The following is a 19554-nucleotide window of genomic DNA, read 5'->3' as shown; positions in this document are numbered from 1 at the left end:
CTTATTGACGGAAAGACCATAGTGGTCCACGATCATGTTGAAGAAATTGGATGTCATCAAGCGTAGCCCCACCTCAAATAAGGGGATCAGAACCCCCACCTTCTCTTGAGGGCGATTGTAAATTGACACCCCTTTTCCGGAATCATCATGTCGTGCTCTGGTAAGAAACCGAAGTGATCTTGCAAAAATTGGAACTCCTCAGCAATAGGGACTCTACTGTAACAGTCCATTGTTGAGAAAAGGATGAACAATTGAAGAGAAAATTAACAGGATATCCAGATTGATACAACAAAGCTGAAATGGGGATGTGGAGATGAAGAGTCTGGGAGAAAATGGGGGATTTTAAAAGACAAAACTGGTGTCACAAACTGTCTCTCAACGGGATGGACATGCATTGACGGGCTACCTAAAGCCTGTCAAACGATAGAACTAATCACGGGCATACATGTGTTAAGATATAGACTCGAACGGTGACGTTGTCAAACTGACGCATACACCTACGAGTCTAAGGGACTTTTTAATGTATCCCTCAGGGGAACGTCAAGAAAGAAGTCAAATTAACATTGGGCTTGGTCTGGCCAGAACCTAGTCTAAAGCCAAGTTCGGGCCTTCATCAACGCGAAGAGCGCTGATATGGCGGTAAAGGTGCAGAACCACGCCTTAACCCCTTCTCCAGGAAGTTACACCCCGATAAATGTGGGACCAATCAAAGATTCTGACTCACCCATTAGATGATAGCGACGATCTTCGTAAACATTTAGAAGATCCCCTCCCAGCCAATGAGGGAATGAGGCAAAAGATGTGACGAAGGGCCCGCCAATATGGGTCCACCACGTCGCACCTCACGAGGGAATCTTCAACACAATCGGTTGAGGATACGCCCCTAAAACAGGTATATAAGGATCCTTCTTCCTCACTAGGAAAGGGACCGAATTCTCTCTTTCCTGTAGTCTTCCACAATCTCTCTCAGATCTCATACTAACTTGATCGTCGGAGCTTCATCCCAAGAACTCCTCCCGGGCATTGACTAACGGTCATTTCTCTTATTTGCACTATGATAGCAGGAGAAGATACTCACAAGGATCCTCCCGGCTGTTGCGCACCAATCCTCTCCGGCCTATCACAACAGTCTTGCATGGCTATTAAGTGCACAATACCAAAAACCTTAACTTCTTAACTCATTAAGACATCTTAGTTCATGTATGGAAGGAACTAATGACCAAGATCACATTTTTATGCTTCTAAACACTCCAAAATGTCTAAAAGGGCAACTCATATGAATTAGAGTAACCCATACTCATAATACCAAGTTTGTGGGACCAAAATGAACACAAAACCATGACTAAACAAGATCTAATAAGAGTACTTCATCAAGATCAAAGTTTTTTACCTCCAAATGGTGTCAAATGGTGATGTGATTTTGGATCCAAAGTGTTGCACTCTTCTAAGGCGGTCTCCTCTTCTTTCCTACTCCTTCAAGATCACCAAAACACACACAAATGGATCAAAGATGCTCTCAAATGGATTAGGGTTTAAAAGGGTCGAAAAAGGGTTGGAGGCTGATGAAAGAAAGAAGCCTTGAGAGTTAAGGGTGTTTAAATAGGGTCCAAAACCTAAAAATTAGGGTTTAGAATTCTGCCATGTATGCCATGCGTACCCAATGTACGCCCAGCGTACGCACACTTTGCCCAAAAAGGTAAATACCTGAAATTAGAGATGTTACAAATTATCTGATATATCAAGAGACCACCACCATTTATATGGATCCAAAGATTGGGACAAACTGTTATAACACATCAAGAAGACCCCCAAGTTGTTCGAGTTCACCTCCATTATTTCAAGCCGCTATTTCTACCCCAAGAACCATTCACAAATTGCTCCAAAAGCAGGAAATGTATTTCAATCTCCAATAAAAATAGTCTTTTGAATCTATTTTTAAGAGCAACCTCTCTAAGCCAAGCACTGTGCCAAAAACTAGTGCAAGAACTATTACTCACATTTTCATCAAAAAAAAGTGTGATATAATATTAGTCTCCCAATAATTCTTGACCGTATACTTTAACTCTAATGTTGTAAATCATCCACTGTCTGATGAATGACTTCAAGAACTTGGAGCCAAAACAAATAATTCTCATTAAAAAAAAAATCTTCAACTCCATTTTCATACAAATAAACTTATTTAAATACAACCAAGCTGCCAATACCGATACTATATTTCTCTTTATCTTCCAATGACTTCGATAACTTGAAGCCAAAATGATGATTTGTTATTAAAAAATCTTCAACATCAACATCAATTTCAGTAACAAAGCTTGGTTAAATGACCAAGCTACCAAAACTAATACCATCTTTCTCCATATTTTCCATAAATTTATCCTAATTTATCCAATAAGACATCATCAAATTTTAACAAGAAATAAGACATCATCAAATTTTAAAAAATAAAATGTGAAACCCGAAATTCGTGATGGCCAATCTTAGCACCACGAAGAACATCATTGGCCATAACATATACAATAGCAACATTTAATCCTTCCATAGCCAGAATTTTTGGTCTAGACTTTGAATTTCTCCATTTGACACCGAATTTAAGAGTTTTAAGCTTATTTGAATCTGATCATTGCATTGTTTATCACATCCTTTGGGACTTCAGTCCAAATAGTAATAACGAGCTCTTCAAAACCTTCCAGTGATATCCACTGATGATACATGTTGAACGGAATCATACCATAATCCAAACTCTCATTTTTTGAAGAAGAATGTTTGACCACTTCTCATCTAATGTCATTTTGGACTTGCATCTAAAAGATCATCAGAAACGTGAAACCTTTCATTTTTGCTCATTTTTGTATATCTTTTGTCTACCCATATAAAATTACGGCCACCCATACGAATATCCACCAATGAAGCCTCATGAATAAAATTATTAAACAATCATTTGTCTCTTGACAAAAAACCAAACCAAACCAAACCCTTCGTATTTATGTCGAACTTCATTAACGCCAAAATTAATACATTGGCATTGTCTCCGATCAATAAAAGAAAGAATAACAATTAAAAGGTATTTTCTGCACAGAATAATGAAGAACTATTCATCAACTTTCCTTTTACTATCACATAATTATCTCTAACACATAACATGAGGCTTAATAAAAACTATCATATGATAACACGAGGCTTAACAAATCCGCAAAATCCCAAATCGATACCATGAAAATGCATTTACTTTTAAAAGCAAAGTCGGACTGGAAAGTACTCCACAACGCCTTATCCAATCTCACATCTTAGTTTCTTGGATACCCAAAAAAAATAATTAACCCCGTTTTAAAAACATAAACATTTTATCCATTAAAAACTTTATATGTAAACCAGCAATTAACGAATAATCGATAATTGTTGAGAAGGCCAGATACAAGAATCATTCACATATAAATTATCTTCTACAAAAATTTTATGGACTAATAAAAAAAATATGATAAAAAATCTTCTAATCAAGTAGAGTTCATATTTAAACTTTTATAGCTTCTAAAATCTACCGAATTGCAGCCCTAAATATCGCTTTAAACAAATAAGTTCTTCAAGGTACATTGCTAATAGCAAGAAATAAAAATAAAAAGCTAATATAAACAAGTCAATAAAAACACATTACTACTTACTTTAACATTTTAACCTTTTTTATTATTTCATACAAAAGGAACTACTTAATGAAATACATCATGAAAATCAACTTTTTTTTCCCAATAAATCCAAAGTTTTTATAAATTGCCCTCAACTATCTAGATGGTCATTTAATAAAGAAAAAGAAACAAGTTCTAGATCATCGTTTCTTTAAGTCTATTAACTAAAAAAAGCAACATCAATATACAACAGTACAAGCAAATAGTACAACCATAATAAATCTGTCTTTATTCTATAACAAATTCGACATACATTAAATTCTACACTTTGGGAATTCATTCCAATACCATATCTGTCTAAAATCATCAAAATTGATCAAATTCTGTAACCTAATAACACCAAAATTTAATTAGGATTCATGATTCAAGACTAAATGTTGTGTGAGCCTCCTTTTAGGAACAAAAATCTCTATTAATATCAAGTTCAACATCACAACTCGGCTCTCGATTCTTCATCTTCATCTTCGGTTGGTTGCGGTTGAACCGGTGGGCTAACCGCCTGACCCGGGCCCGCTTCTTCGGCTACATGTGGTTGAGCCGGTGGGCTAACCACCTTCTCTACCGGGCTCACAGCTTCACCAAGTATTTTTGAGGTGAAGTGTCTTGCTTCAAGATCAAGATCTGGCCACTCTGCTACAATCCGTCTAGCACCCTGAGTTGAAGAATTTGAGGTACAACTTTTCAAGCATTGGGTACAACCCAACATGGGAATTATAGAATAGATATAATTAAGGGTAGAATTGGAAAATGACAACTGACCTGAAGCTTGGGTTCCTTGGTCATTGGATTGTTGCAAAGATCGATGGTTTTAGCGCGTGCTTTTGTGGAGTTTCCACACCAAGACTCGCACCATAACCATTCTTGTGGAAGTGAAAAGATTGGTACTGTGTGTTGGGCGTAATTCGGTAAATCCTGAAACATTAATTGAAATTTTATAAACATAATTAATAGCAACATACTAAAAAAAAATTTCTTTTTACCAATAATAGCAAAAGTTATTTTACTTTATCTGAAAAATTTTACACTTGCCTGATCAAGGTTAGAGAGGCTGTTTGGATCTTTGCTAAGTGTTTCATAAAACACCCTTAAATTGTCTCCAGCTGCAGTCTCACGGAACTTGATTAAGTCAACTACGTACAAAGCACTGTAAAATAAAATAAATCAATTTTTTATAGATATTAGAATAAGGAAATGCCAATGTGAATATAATTTATAAAATATAAACAATGATGTCACCTAATATGATACGGTCTTCCCCTTAAATGTTCCTTCCAGAAACCCTAAACAATAACGCAATATAGAGCGGATTAACATTTAAGACCGGACTGGTATTTTTTTATTATTATTTTTTTTTGTAAATATTGTAGTTATTTTCTTTTTTTTCCATCTGTTTCAGCATATTAAAATTTGTTAAAAGTGAGGGTTTATTTTGGAAAAAATAAAAGGTTGAGGGTTTTTTCAGAATAAAAAAATGCAAGGTCCTTTTCAGGAACAAAATAAAGTTAGGGTTTAATCCGTATATATATATATATATATATATATATATATATATATATATATATATATAAGGGTTTTTACTTGGTTCCTGTTCCAAGTAAAAGGACTATATGTTTGGAACCAAAGTTGCAAAAATCAGCTAACTCAAGGACCAAAAATAGTCGTTTTACTTGGAACAGGGACAAAAATCTTTACAATTGCCTCAAATAAGGACCAAAATTGCAAAAACTAGTTAACTCAGGGACCAAAAAATGTAATTTACTCAAAAAAAACTTACTTGTCTCCAAAACCGATAACCATCCATATCCCGATTATTATCACAAAATGGGGTATATGCAAGAGGTCTTCCTTTTAAATTCATGTCATAAAGTTCTCCCATGTCAGCCCTAACAATCTGATCTGCATCAACAAATATAACCTGTACAAACAATGAAACATACACATGGTTATTTAGCATATTCCTATGTTATTATTACTTTTTTTATAGAAGAAAAACGATTTTGAGATGAATACCTTTTCGAGAGAAAGGGGAAAAATGACATCAAGAAATAGAATTTTATAAGCCCAGATAATTCGTTGTTTTTCTTGTTGTTTATGCAACCAACTAGGCCATTTATAGGTGATCAGTTCATACTCAAAACCATATTCCTCTGCCATATGTGGAATCACATCCTGCATGAAAATGATAACAAGATTTAATAACATGTTTGTTTGGATGGAATGGAATCAGGAAAGAATGGAATGGAATGAGCGAATCGTTGCATTCCATTCCTTCTCTGTCCTTTGATTCTATCATACAACCCTTCCTTATTTTAAGAAAAGGACAAAAATATGGAGAAGAAAACAACCTTAAACTGTGGTGAAAGGTAGTTCTTTATAAACCAAAATTTTACTGGACGTTGTGTGTTTTTCAAAACACTTAGAATCATAATTTTCAGAAACCGCTCATACCTGCATATATCACACAATAAAAACATGAGAAAAACAAGAAAACCTTCCAAATTCAAAAGAATCCAAGATTTCTGATAAATTACTTACAAGTGTCCGGAAGCAATCGAAAATATATTTATCGTTTTACCCTTTCGCCCATTGCTTACATTATCCTACAAAAAAAATTTAATCAGTTTCCATGTCATATATGATAAATTATTAGGAGTCTTTATGAACAAAATACTCACCACTTCAGTCTTCACACCCTTCTTTGTCTGCACATTGCCACCAATAAGAGAAGAAGCCCATTTCAAAATATTAGAATTCCAACTATCTTTATCATCCTACAAATATCGAATAAAAAATTTTGTTTTTAGGGACAATGTCATTAAACAGCAACCAAGTTTCACATTTCTGCCACCTAGGCAAAGGCACCTCACTCTTTTACAAGACTCAAACTTTCAATTTTCCTCCATTATTATGGAACTTTGTATATTTTTGTTCATTGTTATGAACTTTAGTATCTTCTGTTGACGTGGCACTGATGTGGATGGATATATGACATGTAAAAATAAACCAGCCATGTCATACGTCCGCATCAGTGCCATTTCAACAAAAAGTAAAAAAATTTAATAAAGTGTAAGGCGTCCACTATTTACTAAAAAATAAACGAAACCCAACTTGTTTTCTTGAAGATTCATCATCATCAGAAGGAATTAATAATTGTTCGTGTTCTTTTCCCTTTTTTTTCACAACTCCAAGATGAAATGGTTTTCCCCTCAACTGATCAATGATGATACGTTTTGTTGACCGCATTTCTTGACCATCTTGCAGAAGATAAAGATCAGAACTTCTTCCAGGAGCTAACTGAAGATACCAAACACCAGGTGACACTTTCATTTGCCAATAACCTAAATTAGCCATCACAAGTGTGTCAACTAAATGGGGATTCTTTTTTGTTCCAAGTATCATTTGAAGGCCTCGTGGTGGATCATGATCTTTCTCTGAACAATGGCCTGATTCAGTAGTTCATCATTGATTAGATTCATCATTAAGTATAAAGACATAAAGTGTTAATAAATGATGTTTAAAAAAGAAATATGAGTTACCAGTAAGAATGAGAGCTTCAAGTTCAAAAACTGCTTGTAGGGTTCTTGTGTCACCAAGGTTCTCGAGTAATATGTTGTCAAGATCATGGCTGAAATACACACAAGTAAAGTGGTTAAAAAGTGAAAGAGAAATTTACAGGGGGTGAAAATGTAAGATTTTGTACAACAGTGAAACTTACATGGCAATGACAGGTTCGATAAGCCATGATTCAGGAACATCAAGATTCATGGTTAGGGTTTTGGATAGTGGCATGTTTGCAAAGAATGCTTTCGGGCCATGTACAGTTAAATCGGTGCTGCTGAAGTCATCCTGAAATATACAAAAAAGACGTAAATGCCCTCATCCTCATCATCAAAAATAGTCCTGGAAAGCTTCTTGTTGGTGGACTTTTTTACCATTGTTGGAGTAACAAATCTGTAGTAATTCTTCAGTGGAAGATCAACAAGGGAACTCTGTCAAGAAAAAACCATTATAATGCATTAGTTACAAGCTCAAAAAGGATTGATAACTACTATGCTTAGTTTATTCAAAGGTAGTTTAGATTAGAAATTTGACCAATAGTCAAACAATTTCTTTAAACTAACCATTGGGTTGAACACAAGCCTCATGCTTGGTTGACTACATTTCCACAGTATCCGAAGAAGTGAAGCCATTTTTTGACCTGAAGAGCTCAAAGGATCAAGAACAGCATCTATATGAATACTTGAGTTTTCACTTCCAATAACAACAGCACTGTGTTCAGCACTCAGCATCTCAAAGCGGGCCCCTTCAGAGCTTCGGTCTCGTGTAGAAAGTGAAGACGTGACAGACATAATTATATCACTCATGAATTTGCTACAAAAAAAAAATGAAAATAAAAAGTTAAACTTTATGTGCATATCAGAAAATGAAATATGGTTAGATACGTATAAGATATAGCAAAAAAGAAAAACCTCATGAGTGTGTCTGGATCTACATTCTCCCATGTCACCTCTTCGATGATGTCAGCAATGTGCTTTGTTCTTTGCTTATATTCCAAAGCTTCTAGAAGATGTAAATCTTGGCTTAAAAATGTAGCATCATCAGTGAGACGAACAACCTATGGAATCCCAATTAAGTAAAATTTCTAGTTAGTGTAAACTGATGTAATCCACATTTCCCTTTAAGAATAAGTACAAAGGGTAAAAATGGAGCACACCCTGCCATTAGTGATAACTGCATTATCGCCCTTTTCAAGCCCAAGTTGTCCATTTAGAAATCGACCCACCTGTGTGTTTTATTGAGAAATATTAGTAGCAATGTGATATTGGTAATAAAGATGGACTTCAGATGAAAAAGAGAGAATTTTGTACCTTCTTTAAATGACGTGTAAATCTGTCAACAGAAAATTCAGAAATAGCTGACTTAAATCCTTTAGATTGTATTCCATTCGCATCAGCTAATTCAGAAATCTTATCTAGAAATTCTTGACTTTCTTGAGAAGACTCATAGTATGAACACAAGTGGTCCAGAAAGTTTAATACCTTCTTCTTATGACTGAAAAACACAAAAAAGATTTACATCAACTAAATTAAAAATCATAATATATTGATTGTATAAAAATAATAACAGACCTATATGATGAGGACGTGACTTCTAGAACCTTCATAAAGATGAGACTATTTGAATCAGAATCAATATCAGAATTAAATAAAAATCCCACACGACCCCTTGGCGAATCTGCCAGCTGTAAATATGTGTTAGTTTTTTTGCTCATAATAAATAATAAATTATTAAATTAATAGTGAAAGTGTACCAGATAACGTATTCCTTCATGGAGTAACTTAATCCCTTTTCTTGATGTGACATCAACAGCAAGAAGATGAGTTATGGGCTTCAAGTCATCCATAGCTAAGAAGGGCATTTTTGGAATTAGAATAAAAAAGCAAACAGTTTACAAAAGTCAAATGCAAGAATTGACCAAAATCTTACTTCCAACAGAGTGTAAATATTCAATATTATTTAGCAAAGATTCATCTCCAAGAATTGATGGAGTCAAAGAGACAAATTTAGGCTTCGCCTTTCCTCCAACAATCTGTTTATAAAACCCGAGATGAATTTAGTACAAAAACATGACAAATATATTATAAAAATTAGGGAAATCGATTCGAATTATAGTTTCAAACCTGTAGATTATAGCGATGAATTCCATTTTCAGATAAATACTTATCCAAAATATCAGTGCGGGAATTTATACGCCCATAGTAAACTTGTTCCTGGAGTCTTGGAAGCTCATCAGTCATTGCATTCATTAAAGCTTCCTGAATATGTAATAAAACCATGTAAAATTACTATTTAATAATAATATTATTATATTATAATGTTAAATTTAATATGCATAAAAAAGAGAACCTCATTTGAGTCAAGGACAAGACCATTCAACAAGAGGGAACATTCCAACTTTGCAAGACCAAGTTTGAAAACATGTAAAGAACTTTGTTGAGATTCTTCATGGAAAGATTGCTCATTTTCCAGCTTTAATAAAGTATCTTGAGGTGGAGTTTTTGCCTTTGGCCTACAAAACAAATATTATATTATAGTATTGTGCTTTTTTCCTATAATATTAAAGAACTGTACTCTTAAAAACTACCCAATTATAGCATTTTGGTTTCAATCTTTTTCTTATTAGGAGATTATACTTTGAAGAAACTACCCAATAATAAAAACAACTTTTACTCAGGTTTAAAATAATCTTCATGACTTACAGTAATGTTTCCACAAATGCCCCTTCCACATGGTGAAGCACGGGTGCATCTTCCTCCCCTGACTCCATCCGTAATTTATGTATCTGTATATATTTTTTAAACATCATTTATCCAGTCAACACTTATCTTCAAAAAAAAAAAAAAAAGAAAGAAAGAAAAGAGCCTCAATAGCTATCAATGTACTAAGTAAAACCCATACGTTGCTGAGAAATTGAAAAGCCTTCTCGATCCCATGACTCTCTTTGATATAAAGAAAAAGGCGTATAGTCTGCAGATCATTAGAATGCACATATTAATTAGTGAATAATATATTAACAACAAAAAGAAATTTAAAAAAACTTGTTACCAAGCTTGATAGATCTTCCTTAATTGAGCTGTCTGAAGATGGCAATTCTCCACCATTTTCCTCAAGCTTCTGAATCAATTTTCCCGAATATAATATCACACCAAATCTCACTGGAAGACTGTTCTCAAATAAAGTGACAATGGTGTCAATTGTCTGCAAAAAAAAAAATAAAAACATGATTAAGATTTCATGATTCACTCAGCAAGTTTAAATTAAAAATCAGAGTAACCAAGTAAGTTACAAAACTAGTCCTTGTGATTTCTGTTTTTACCATGTTCAGTCCAAAACTGAAACCCTTTAGTCATTATTTCAAGGTTTCATGTAGTTGCTGTTTTTGGTACTTGTTTTAAGTTCAAGGGACCAGAATCAATATAATATCCACAAATAAGGACCAAAATTGAAAAATGCTTCAATTTTGGACTAAATATAATTACCTCAAGTCCACAAATGGAGGCAGGATCCAACACATAGACTGCATGGTAAAGATTCTTGCGAATGTAACGTAATTGTCCAGGGAAAACAGGCATTAAAAGCTGAAAAAGATGAAGCCAAAATTAACAAAAATAAAATCTTTTTCAACTTTTATGAGAAATAAAACAATAAAAGTATAATACCTCATTTAGGCTACTTCTCCATTGTTTGTATCTGGCATCCACCTCTAAGTTATTAAGGTAATGAACATGGTCTGACCGAAAGTCAACACGAATAGTATTGGAATCAGGAGGTGGTAAAGTTGCTAGAAGCTTCCGGACTGTGCTTGAAGGAATCTAAAATTTGTAAAAAAAAACATAAATCAGAAGTTTTTTTTTTAAAACAGGGTAATGATTATATTTAAAATAAAGAATCGGTACCTTTAGTTTTGTATATTGATCAGCTAAAGATAATTCTTGATGGGCCATGTCAAGCAACCTATGAAAGATATATTTTATAAGTTTTCAGAAGATTTATTTTTTTTAATTTATTGATGGAAAGAGGAAAAGGTATTTTACATAAAAAGGTCGATATCATCAATATCGATTAAGGCACCATTCAGAGCCATTAAGGACTTGCCAGGTGGGATCATTCTCTGATTTGCAAGTATTTCTTCTTTGATTGAATCATTCAGCTGCACGAATTTTCAAACAAGATTAATTCATTCCTGAATCATCATGTTTTTTTCATCCATAATAGCAGCCTATTTTATTCTCATTACCAATATCGGCAATGTACTTACATTTCTTTACCCATAACTGGAAAATATTTACATTTCTATACCCATAATAGTAAGTAAATTACAAATGTGGTCCCTAGGTCGTTAAATCTAACTACTTAGCTGTTAGTTTTTCTAAAATGAGCATTGTGCCCTTTGACCAAGCTCAAAAAAGAATATACCACAGGGACTAAATTTGTAATTTACTCCAAATTTTATTCAAGCTCACTTGTCAATTGTCATATACACATTCTTTAATTTGTATTTAATTATTTATTAATAACGATTTAGACATTTAATCAACTTGTATTTCAATAAAAAAATTTCATTTTCCAAATACATGAAAAAGAAAATCAACTGTCTCATGCAACTTTGTCCAAATTGCATCGATTTGTAGCAAAAAGTCAATACAAAAGTAATGACCTCATCATCCAATGATCTATGCCACATGGGGCTAAATTTGTAATTCACTTTGCAACAAAACCAAAACTTGGCCTAAACCTGTAATTTCCTATATACCACAGGGACCATATTTGTAATTTACTTTAATAGTAATGTACTTAAATTTCTTTAATAGAAATACATAATCTAAGAACAGTAAGCATTTTACAAGTTTCAGGTTACATACTACAAAGAAAGAAAAGCAAATTGCTAAAATAAGTAACCAAATGTATGGTGTGATGCTATTTTCTGCAATTTTTTTAAATGAAACAGAAAAAAATACCTTCATACGAGACAAGTATGAGACAACACTAGGAAAATTTTGGTTTATTTCCTGCATTGATTGAAGAGGGTCTGAAGCACGAACAATCTTTTGAACAGTTTGATGTCCTAAATCTGTGATTAAAGAAACACAAATACAAAAACAATGAAGAACAAGACCCCAATAATATAAATAAACTTAGTCTTTTTTTTTAAGATAATGCAATAGTACCCTTTAATTCCCACACATTAAGTGTATCAGATACTGCTGATGACAAGAGCGAATCCCTGAAAGCCATTATTTCAGATGTCAATTCTGGTTTCCGTTCCTGCATTAGTTCAAGAAAAGCTAATTATAAAACTTTATAACAACCACCCTTTAAATTTTAGATCCTGTTAAAGTAGTAAAACAAAGAATTAAAGAACACGGAAAATAAGGGAAAAAATGAAGACAATCAAATACCAAAATCTTGGAAAAGATGAACCCTCTGACTTCTTGACTGAGATCTTCAGTGTGAGGATCTTCTAGAGTGACACCTGCATTTTCAATAACGTGGGTCCCATTTAAATTTTGGCAAAGCAAATAGAAGGAATATATAGGCATAAATTTTGAAGCAGGATGATCAGAGTTGACTTTACAAGACTAACCTTTCTTTATTTCACTGTCATCCATGGCCTTATATTCCATGTTCTTTAAAGCAAGTTCTACACCATAACCACCCAAATTCAATGGGTCTTTTGTGCCAATTGCTCCACAATAACCACTTTTTGATTCACATCCTGAAGGCAACACAGGCCTCAAAACATACTTAACTTTCCCCTGTGAGTTTTTATAACGTTATCAGTAAGTAACCTATCAAATACAAGCATCTATAAAACTGGTATCAAGAAAAAGATAGTTTTTACTGGACCTCTTTAGCTGCCTCCACAAGGGTCCTATGAAAATCCTTAAAGCAATTTGTCCCAAGAGCTCCATATAAGATGGCAATAGGACTCCCTTTAGATGAATCAAAGTAGACATGATCAAAGTCAAACAGTTCAGGCTGTTGAAAGCCATCTCCATTCCTACAAGGGCAGATTGGTAAATAACTTAATACTTTACCCGATGAAAAGTGGTTGCAGAATTCGTTAGAAAGACTTACTTGTGAGGATCACGAAGCCACAATAGCAGCTCAGGGACATCAAAGAACAGTGCCCCACCTGTGTCCACCCAGCAACATTTGCCACCGGGACTAGGATTAATGTCATCAGATAATGGAAACGAAGAAAGAGATTCTTCTGCTAGTTGCTGATAAAGCACTAATCTTGGTGATGAAGATCGAAGAGTAAGAGATAAATCAAACACGGATGCCAGTGGTCCAGTCACTAGCGATTTCCCATAATTAGATATTTTTTGCAAACAATCTTTGGCTGTGAAAGGATCGGTGTTTCCACTTTCGTTATTAAGCCACGCTTCGATGAATTCCCAGAAAAGGTCTTTCCATTCTTTTGATAGTAATTCCCTATGGAAAACAATTCAATTCAATAAACGCATAATGAAATTAAGTAGAACTTACAACTTACAAAATCACCATGGGATAGTAGATGATAAATTGACAAACATACCCAGCTTCGAGAAGGAGTGAGGTACCAGGCCATTTGGCCCGAAGGGCAACTTGTACATTCTTGGGTCGTTGGGTCTCTGCAGAAACCGAGTAGCCACAAACTATTATGCAAACGGCGATTATAATCAGTATCTGGAAGCCAGATCTGATTCGGGTCTTCATTGCTTGAAACTAAGCTTTCAATGGCAATATGTTCTTATAAGCTGATCACGAATGCACAAGTGTCGTCATTCGCCTAAAAACCCTCCCATCAAAGATATGAACTTCAATCGTAGGTTTTTATGATGGTTTTTCTAATTTTATCGGAAGCAAAGATTTGGGGTTTTGAGTGAAGTAAGTCAAGTCTTGTTTGAAGTGATTAGAGCTAGCTAGGGTTCCTACCCAATGCTCTTCTTTCTTGTCAATTGACGATTTCTATTGAGAACTTGAGAATTAAGATTTAAGATCGCACCAATGCACCATAGCTATGGTAAACGCTTACATGGACGGAGTATACACGTTGCGATATGTATATAACCACGTATGATATTTGACATGGCATTGCTTGATTGGATATAACACTAGCTTATATCAAAGGAAAAATGACTTGGGTAACAAAGTTTCAATTTGAAAAATATAATTAAAACTTTTTATCTGACATTATACTATTTGTATAAGTATTAATTTTATGTTCCTTAAGGAACTGTTTTTTGTTTCTATTGGATCAAAATCTTTTTTTAATGCGTTCCTCTTTATCCGATGTTACTGTCCATCGCCTAAACACCCAACAGAAATAAGATTATTATCACTGATTCAACATCCACCGATCCATATATCGGTACAGTAACCCACCACTTTCAATTTTACCTCTTCTGCCGCTTCACAAATTCCAATCACCTCTTCTCCGATTGCGTTGTCGATGACGATCACAAGCCGACTTCTAATTTCAACCGAAATTCTGATTTCAGCCCGCCAGTGGAGGCGAAGCTGACGATCGCCCCACCCCCATGCCTGCTTACATTTAACATCGAGCAAATTTGTGCTTCCTTTTCCAACTTCTGAATCACACGCACAGGTAAGCTTATCATTTTTTCCGGACATTAGCCCATATTCTCGCTACCGCTATCATATTCTATCATCTAGGTTTTGGTTCTTGGATTCTTGATTGCTATCGTCAATCACAATTGGGTAATAACAATCATAATTCAACCCCTGGTCTAATCCCTTTCTTTGTTTTTATTTATAATTTCAAGTTCAAGACCTCAATACTTGGGTGCTCTCTGCAGTCGTGCATTTTCCATCTTGTTTGAAGGTGAACGTCGCCCATCTGTTTTCATCGAAATTTCATTCTTTCATATCCAAGTAATTTGAAGCAAGTGTTCTTTGTTAGAGAAGGTTAGTAATCACCATAATCTATTCAAACGATGCACTCCAAGTGTTTGTGAAAATGTCAATATCAGTTTTTTTTATTAATACATCTCTTTCTTGTATTGCTGAGGAATCTAAAAATCCTTTTATAATTCATGTCTGATTATTTGATTTTTTTTACTTAACAAAGCTTTTATGCTCTTTGTCCTTTTTCACATATATGTCAATCTGTAAAACAAATCTGGATCTTATATCTTCATCTTTTGAGTGTGAACATGTGTTAGATCAAAACTTTAAAAGCTATTCATGAACTAATTCTTTTATTCTCATATTGTATTGGCCTTAATTTGTTTATATTTTTTCTGTAACTTACCTTCATACTCTAACTAATTGGTAAATGTTCTTTTTCTATTTATTATTTCGACGGATCTAGGGCATCAGGATATCATGACTGCAAAATTGCAGCCTACTGCCATAAAAGGCGAATCAGCAATTTCAAGATAATTAATTTATAACATTTTTGTTGCCTTTTATATATATTTTTGGTTATTGAAATTTGAAGTTTTGTATGAATGAATGGTAGGGACGACTCAGTTGTTACTGTTGGTGCTCTTTTACTTGATGTGACTTGGATAGATGGGTAAAATAGTCACACGGGATGAAGGGTAAAATGGTTATCAAATAACCAACCCATTTGCTATTAGAAGCTGTTATAATTAGGATGCCACTGAATAGAATGGTCATTGTGATTTCAAGCCACTTACTATTTCAATAGCACCTAAAAGAGTAGTTGATTGAAGATCAGGAATGCTAACAAAAAAAATTATCATCTAATACATCTATCCTTAAAATACATCGGTAATAATACAAACATGTTTTCATCAGAATGCTTTCTAAATAGAAACTTTTATAGCAACATACTTTTATAAATTGTTTTTTTATGTTTATTTAGGCAATCTATTGTTTTACTTTGAAAAGGTGTAATCTAGTATGAGTTTCATTAAAACAACCAGACTTTTATTTGTGTTAGTGTTACTTACACTCCAAAATTAAGAGCACCACTAGATGTATGAACTATTTAGTAAACTCATGCTTTTTATTAAATCTGATGTTTGAAACATTACCGCATTAGGTCGCTTGGGTACAACTGATGACTTAAATAGTTAGATTAGATATTGATTTTGTCCGCCGGTTGTTAATTTTTCGATTTATTTTTCGAATACAACTGATGCACTTGATTTTCTTTCTATAATCATGAAATAGATATTGTTAAATGGTATTTTACCTTTTAACCTTGTCGGCTTTGTTGGAGTTGGAAAAGAAGCACATTGTTGATTTAGAGAAGAAATTAAGTGAATCTCAAGGATGTAGTGAAGAAAGACGCAAGCAATTGGAATATTCAGATAAATAAAGTACAACAGTTACAGGATCTGAGCAGGTTAGACTTTGTGTAAGTTTGATTTTCAGGGGCGATTTGGTAAATTTTTCCTTTTTCCTATGATTTTTGTATTTAAAGGTTTCATTTATGTATCAAATCTGCATCCTACTTCTTTATCTAAACTTTCTTTTTTGGTGTTTGTAGTGGCATAATTGAGATGCTTGAAAAAGGGATGCATGTGATCAGATTTCATCTTAATGTTTGTTAAATTACTTGATGAGACCCATAGTTCCATATACAATGAGTGTGAATCTATAAAAAAATTATGTTGTAATTTTAAAAACATTATTCAAATGTTTATAGTTCATAGTTCCAAATATTTATATTTGTAGTTTGATAAAATTATTTCATAAATTTGCAAGTTTACTCATGAAGTCCTCATATAATTGAAAGTATGTTTCTAATTTTAAAAACATTATGCAAATGTTTATAGTTCATAGTTACATATATTTTTATTTGTAGTTTGATAAAATAATTTCATATTTTTGCAAGTTTTCTCATGAAGTCCTCATATAATTGAAAGTATGTTTCTAATTTAAAAAACATTATGCAAATGTTTATAGTTCATAGTTCCAAATATTTTTATTTGTAGTTTGATAAAATTATTTCATATTTTTTCAAGTTTACTGTAACATCCCAAAACGCAACCCAAAAATTTTTGTTAATAATTACTAAAAACATCATGTCAATACCATAAAATAAAACTCGTACGTCAATATCTCAAAACCATAGTAAAGTATTATGAGAAAACTATATCAAGACTGTATCAAATCATATCTATGACAAGCTAAAACAATTCCCAAGATAAACTGAAGTTGTGGTGTATGCGATGTCATCAACCCAAGCTCTTCCCTCTACTTGCGGAAGTACCTGAAACCAAAACTGAAACTGTAAGCACAAAGCTTAGTGAGCTCCCCCAAGCTACACATACCATAACAATAACATATAAACACATATTGGGCCTTGCCCACTGCCTCGTACCGAAGTCCGGAAGACCGAAACTGACTGGGACTTTATCCCCTGCATCGGGCCGAAGTCCGGAACTAACTGCATCGGACCAAAGTCCGGAACTAACTGGGACCTTGTCCCCTGCATCGGACCGAAGTCCGAAAACTAACTGAGCATAGCATAGCATAAACATATCAACTATCATGAACACATAAACTGCATACTACATCGGGCTGTAGCCTGGAACACATAACACATATATTCTGCCTAAGCCACGAAGGCATCAAACATACTAACTACTGCATCGGACCAAAGTCCGGAAACTACTGCTAGCTAAACGGGTCGACATTGTGGCCTTAGACCCGTTCCTACTGGAAGGAAACTCACCTCGTACACTGGCTGCTAAATGAACTGCTCTGGGAACCGACTACTGCTGCTCCTGTATCTCCCCAACTATAATTTCCATAAATAAACTCAATCAATTACTGATAATTGTACTAAGGGTAAAATGACTATTTTACCCCTGGTCAAAGTCAACCTCCTGGTCAAAGTCAACCTTCAGTTGACCGGACTCGCCGAGTCTGAGGAACTACTCGTCGAGTTCTGTCAAGCGGATTCCATACTACTACATTCGAATCCGCTCTATGGTTCCTAACTCGTAGATCTGAAATCTTGGAACCATCTGAACACGTAAAGTTGCTAACTTTACGTGTAACTACGAAGGAATCAAGCCTTCCTACTCAAACACCACTTTGCTCGGGAAAACTTATCCGACTCGCCGAGTTGCTCGTACAACTCGTCGAGTTCTAAGGCAAACTCCATCGGACTCGCCGAGTTGTTCTTCCCACTCGTCGAGTCGACGGCTAACTTCATATAACTCGTTGAGTCGTCATGTGGACTCGCCGAGTTCATTCAGCCCTTTTTCCATACAGGTCCGATCTAAGCCATGCAGCTGCTACAAATCATGGATCTAGACTTCTAGGGCATGTTATTCACGTAAAGTTGCTAACTTTACGTGCATGCATGACTTTAAAGGCTTCATATGACCAAAAATAAGCTCTTAATGAGGTTCTAGGCTCAATGGGGACTTTAATCACAACCAAACCCAAAACTTTATTCTTCTAGCATGCCATGAGTGTCCAGATCTAAGATATAACCCGGCCACAAGGCCTATTCATAAGACATTTAGGGTTTTTGGGCTAAGAAACCACAATTTAGGAACAATATGGATCTATATGATCAATGATAAAGGTATAGAATTTAATACCAAAAAAGATGATCAATAGAGTGTGTACTCTGGATCTACTTCCTCTTCCTTGAACTCTTCAACTTTCTCCTTCTCCTTCTTACTCCAAAGATGCCTTCACAAGCAATAAACACACACACTCACTAAGAAAACGGCTAGGGCTTGATAAGGAATGCTCTGAGAGTGATGGAGGCTGAAATGGGGGCTATAAGGACGTTTAAATAGGTTGCAAACCCTAAGAATTAGGGTCTCCTCCTGATTGGATTACTTGTCGAGTCCATGCGTGGACTCGCCGAGTAGATCACTTAGAACCCGTATCCAACTCAACATCTACTCGGCGAGTTAGGGCTACAACTCGCCGAGTAGCTCTTCCAAAAAGAGCATTTAATCAAAATAAATATGTACCAGGAACGGGGCGTTACATTTACTCATGAAGTCCTCATATAATTGAAAGTATGTTGACATTGTCAGGTTATATGTTTGTTTTCATTGTTTAATGACTATATGGGTGAGTAAAGTTTCAATAAAGGAAAAGGGGGTCAACCTATGAGTATATCATACTCCCTGAAAGGATCTCATGATGATTTAGATGGAGCTCCTTCTTCACTGGTAATGGTAACTTTGTTTGCCTATTTAGGCAATGTACTATTATAGTTTGAAATGGTGTAATCTGGTATGAGTGTGATCACTAATGGCATTACTTTTGTAAGAGTGTAATACAAGTTTCGATGGAAGACAATATGGCATTCATGATCGGATCAATCCGTAAGAGGATCGCAATTTACCAACCTCTGATG

At 34.6% G+C, this 19554-nt stretch overlaps 1 protein-coding gene and 1 long non-coding RNA gene across 4 annotated transcripts; one reads left to right on the top strand and one right to left on the bottom strand.

Moving 5' to 3' along the window:
* Positions 1–3880: 3880 nt before the first annotated feature.
* EBS1 (EMS-MUTAGENIZED BRI1 SUPPRESSOR 1) lies at positions 3881–14271 on the bottom strand. Its single transcript, XM_078975366.1, has 36 exons — positions 13780–14271; positions 13317–13676; positions 13086–13239; positions 12823–12994; positions 12638–12711; positions 12407–12503; positions 12197–12309; positions 11273–11388; positions 11135–11192; positions 10898–11050; positions 10718–10816; positions 10284–10436; positions 10137–10205; positions 9938–10020; positions 9585–9747; positions 9359–9493; positions 9165–9267; positions 8989–9083; positions 8807–8919; positions 8546–8729; positions 8392–8460; positions 8147–8292; positions 7799–8048; positions 7610–7666; positions 7393–7523; positions 7214–7302; positions 6786–7120; positions 6353–6448; positions 6213–6277; positions 6023–6125; positions 5688–5846; positions 5452–5592; positions 4914–4957; positions 4707–4821; positions 4437–4589; positions 3881–4329 (listed from the first exon to the last, which is right to left on the bottom strand). Exons 1-36 carry the CDS (start codon positions 13938–13940, stop codon positions 4108–4110), a joined length of 4830 nt encoding a protein of 1609 aa, XP_078831492.1. The 5' UTR covers positions 13941–14271; the 3' UTR covers positions 3881–4107.
* Positions 14272–14412: 141 nt separating this feature from the next.
* LOC145017320 (uncharacterized) lies at positions 14413–16910 on the top strand. 3 transcript variants are annotated; one of them, XR_013666468.1, is made up of 3 exons: positions 14413–14832; positions 15011–16575; positions 16708–16910. It is a non-coding gene; the product is annotated as an uncharacterized LOC145017320 (long non-coding RNA). The 3 variants fall into 3 exon arrangements; XR_013666470.1 differs by having other exon boundaries at positions 14414–14832; positions 15011–16563; positions 16708–16909; XR_013666469.1 differs by having other exon boundaries at positions 14421–14832; positions 15011–15152; positions 16389–16910.
* The last annotated feature ends 2644 nt before the right edge of the window (positions 16911–19554 follow it).

Source organism: Lactuca saligna, chromosome 9 (assembly GCF_052625555.1).
Source record: "Lactuca saligna cultivar CGN05327 chromosome 9, ASM5262555v1, whole genome shotgun sequence".
In the NCBI taxonomy this organism is placed as follows: Eukaryota; Viridiplantae; Streptophyta; class Magnoliopsida; order Asterales; family Asteraceae; genus Lactuca; species Lactuca saligna.
Note: the sequence above shows the minus strand (reverse complement) of the source record. Positions and strands in the feature narration are given on the sequence as shown.

Bases quoted from the DNA above. Each gene is read 5' to 3' on its own strand.
- EBS1 (XM_078975366.1), bottom strand. From the start codon at position 13,940: ATGAAGACCCGAATCAGATCTGGCTTCCAGATACTGATTATAATCGCC. The intron at 9,268-9,358 runs GTTTGAAACTAT...TTTTATAAACAG, and splicing joins TTCATCGCTATAATCTACAG to ATTGTTGGAGGAAAGGCGAA. The intron at 5,847-6,022 runs GTTGTTTTCTTC...ATTTTCATGCAG, and splicing joins ACCTTTCACCACAGTTTAAG to GATGTGATTCCACATATGGC.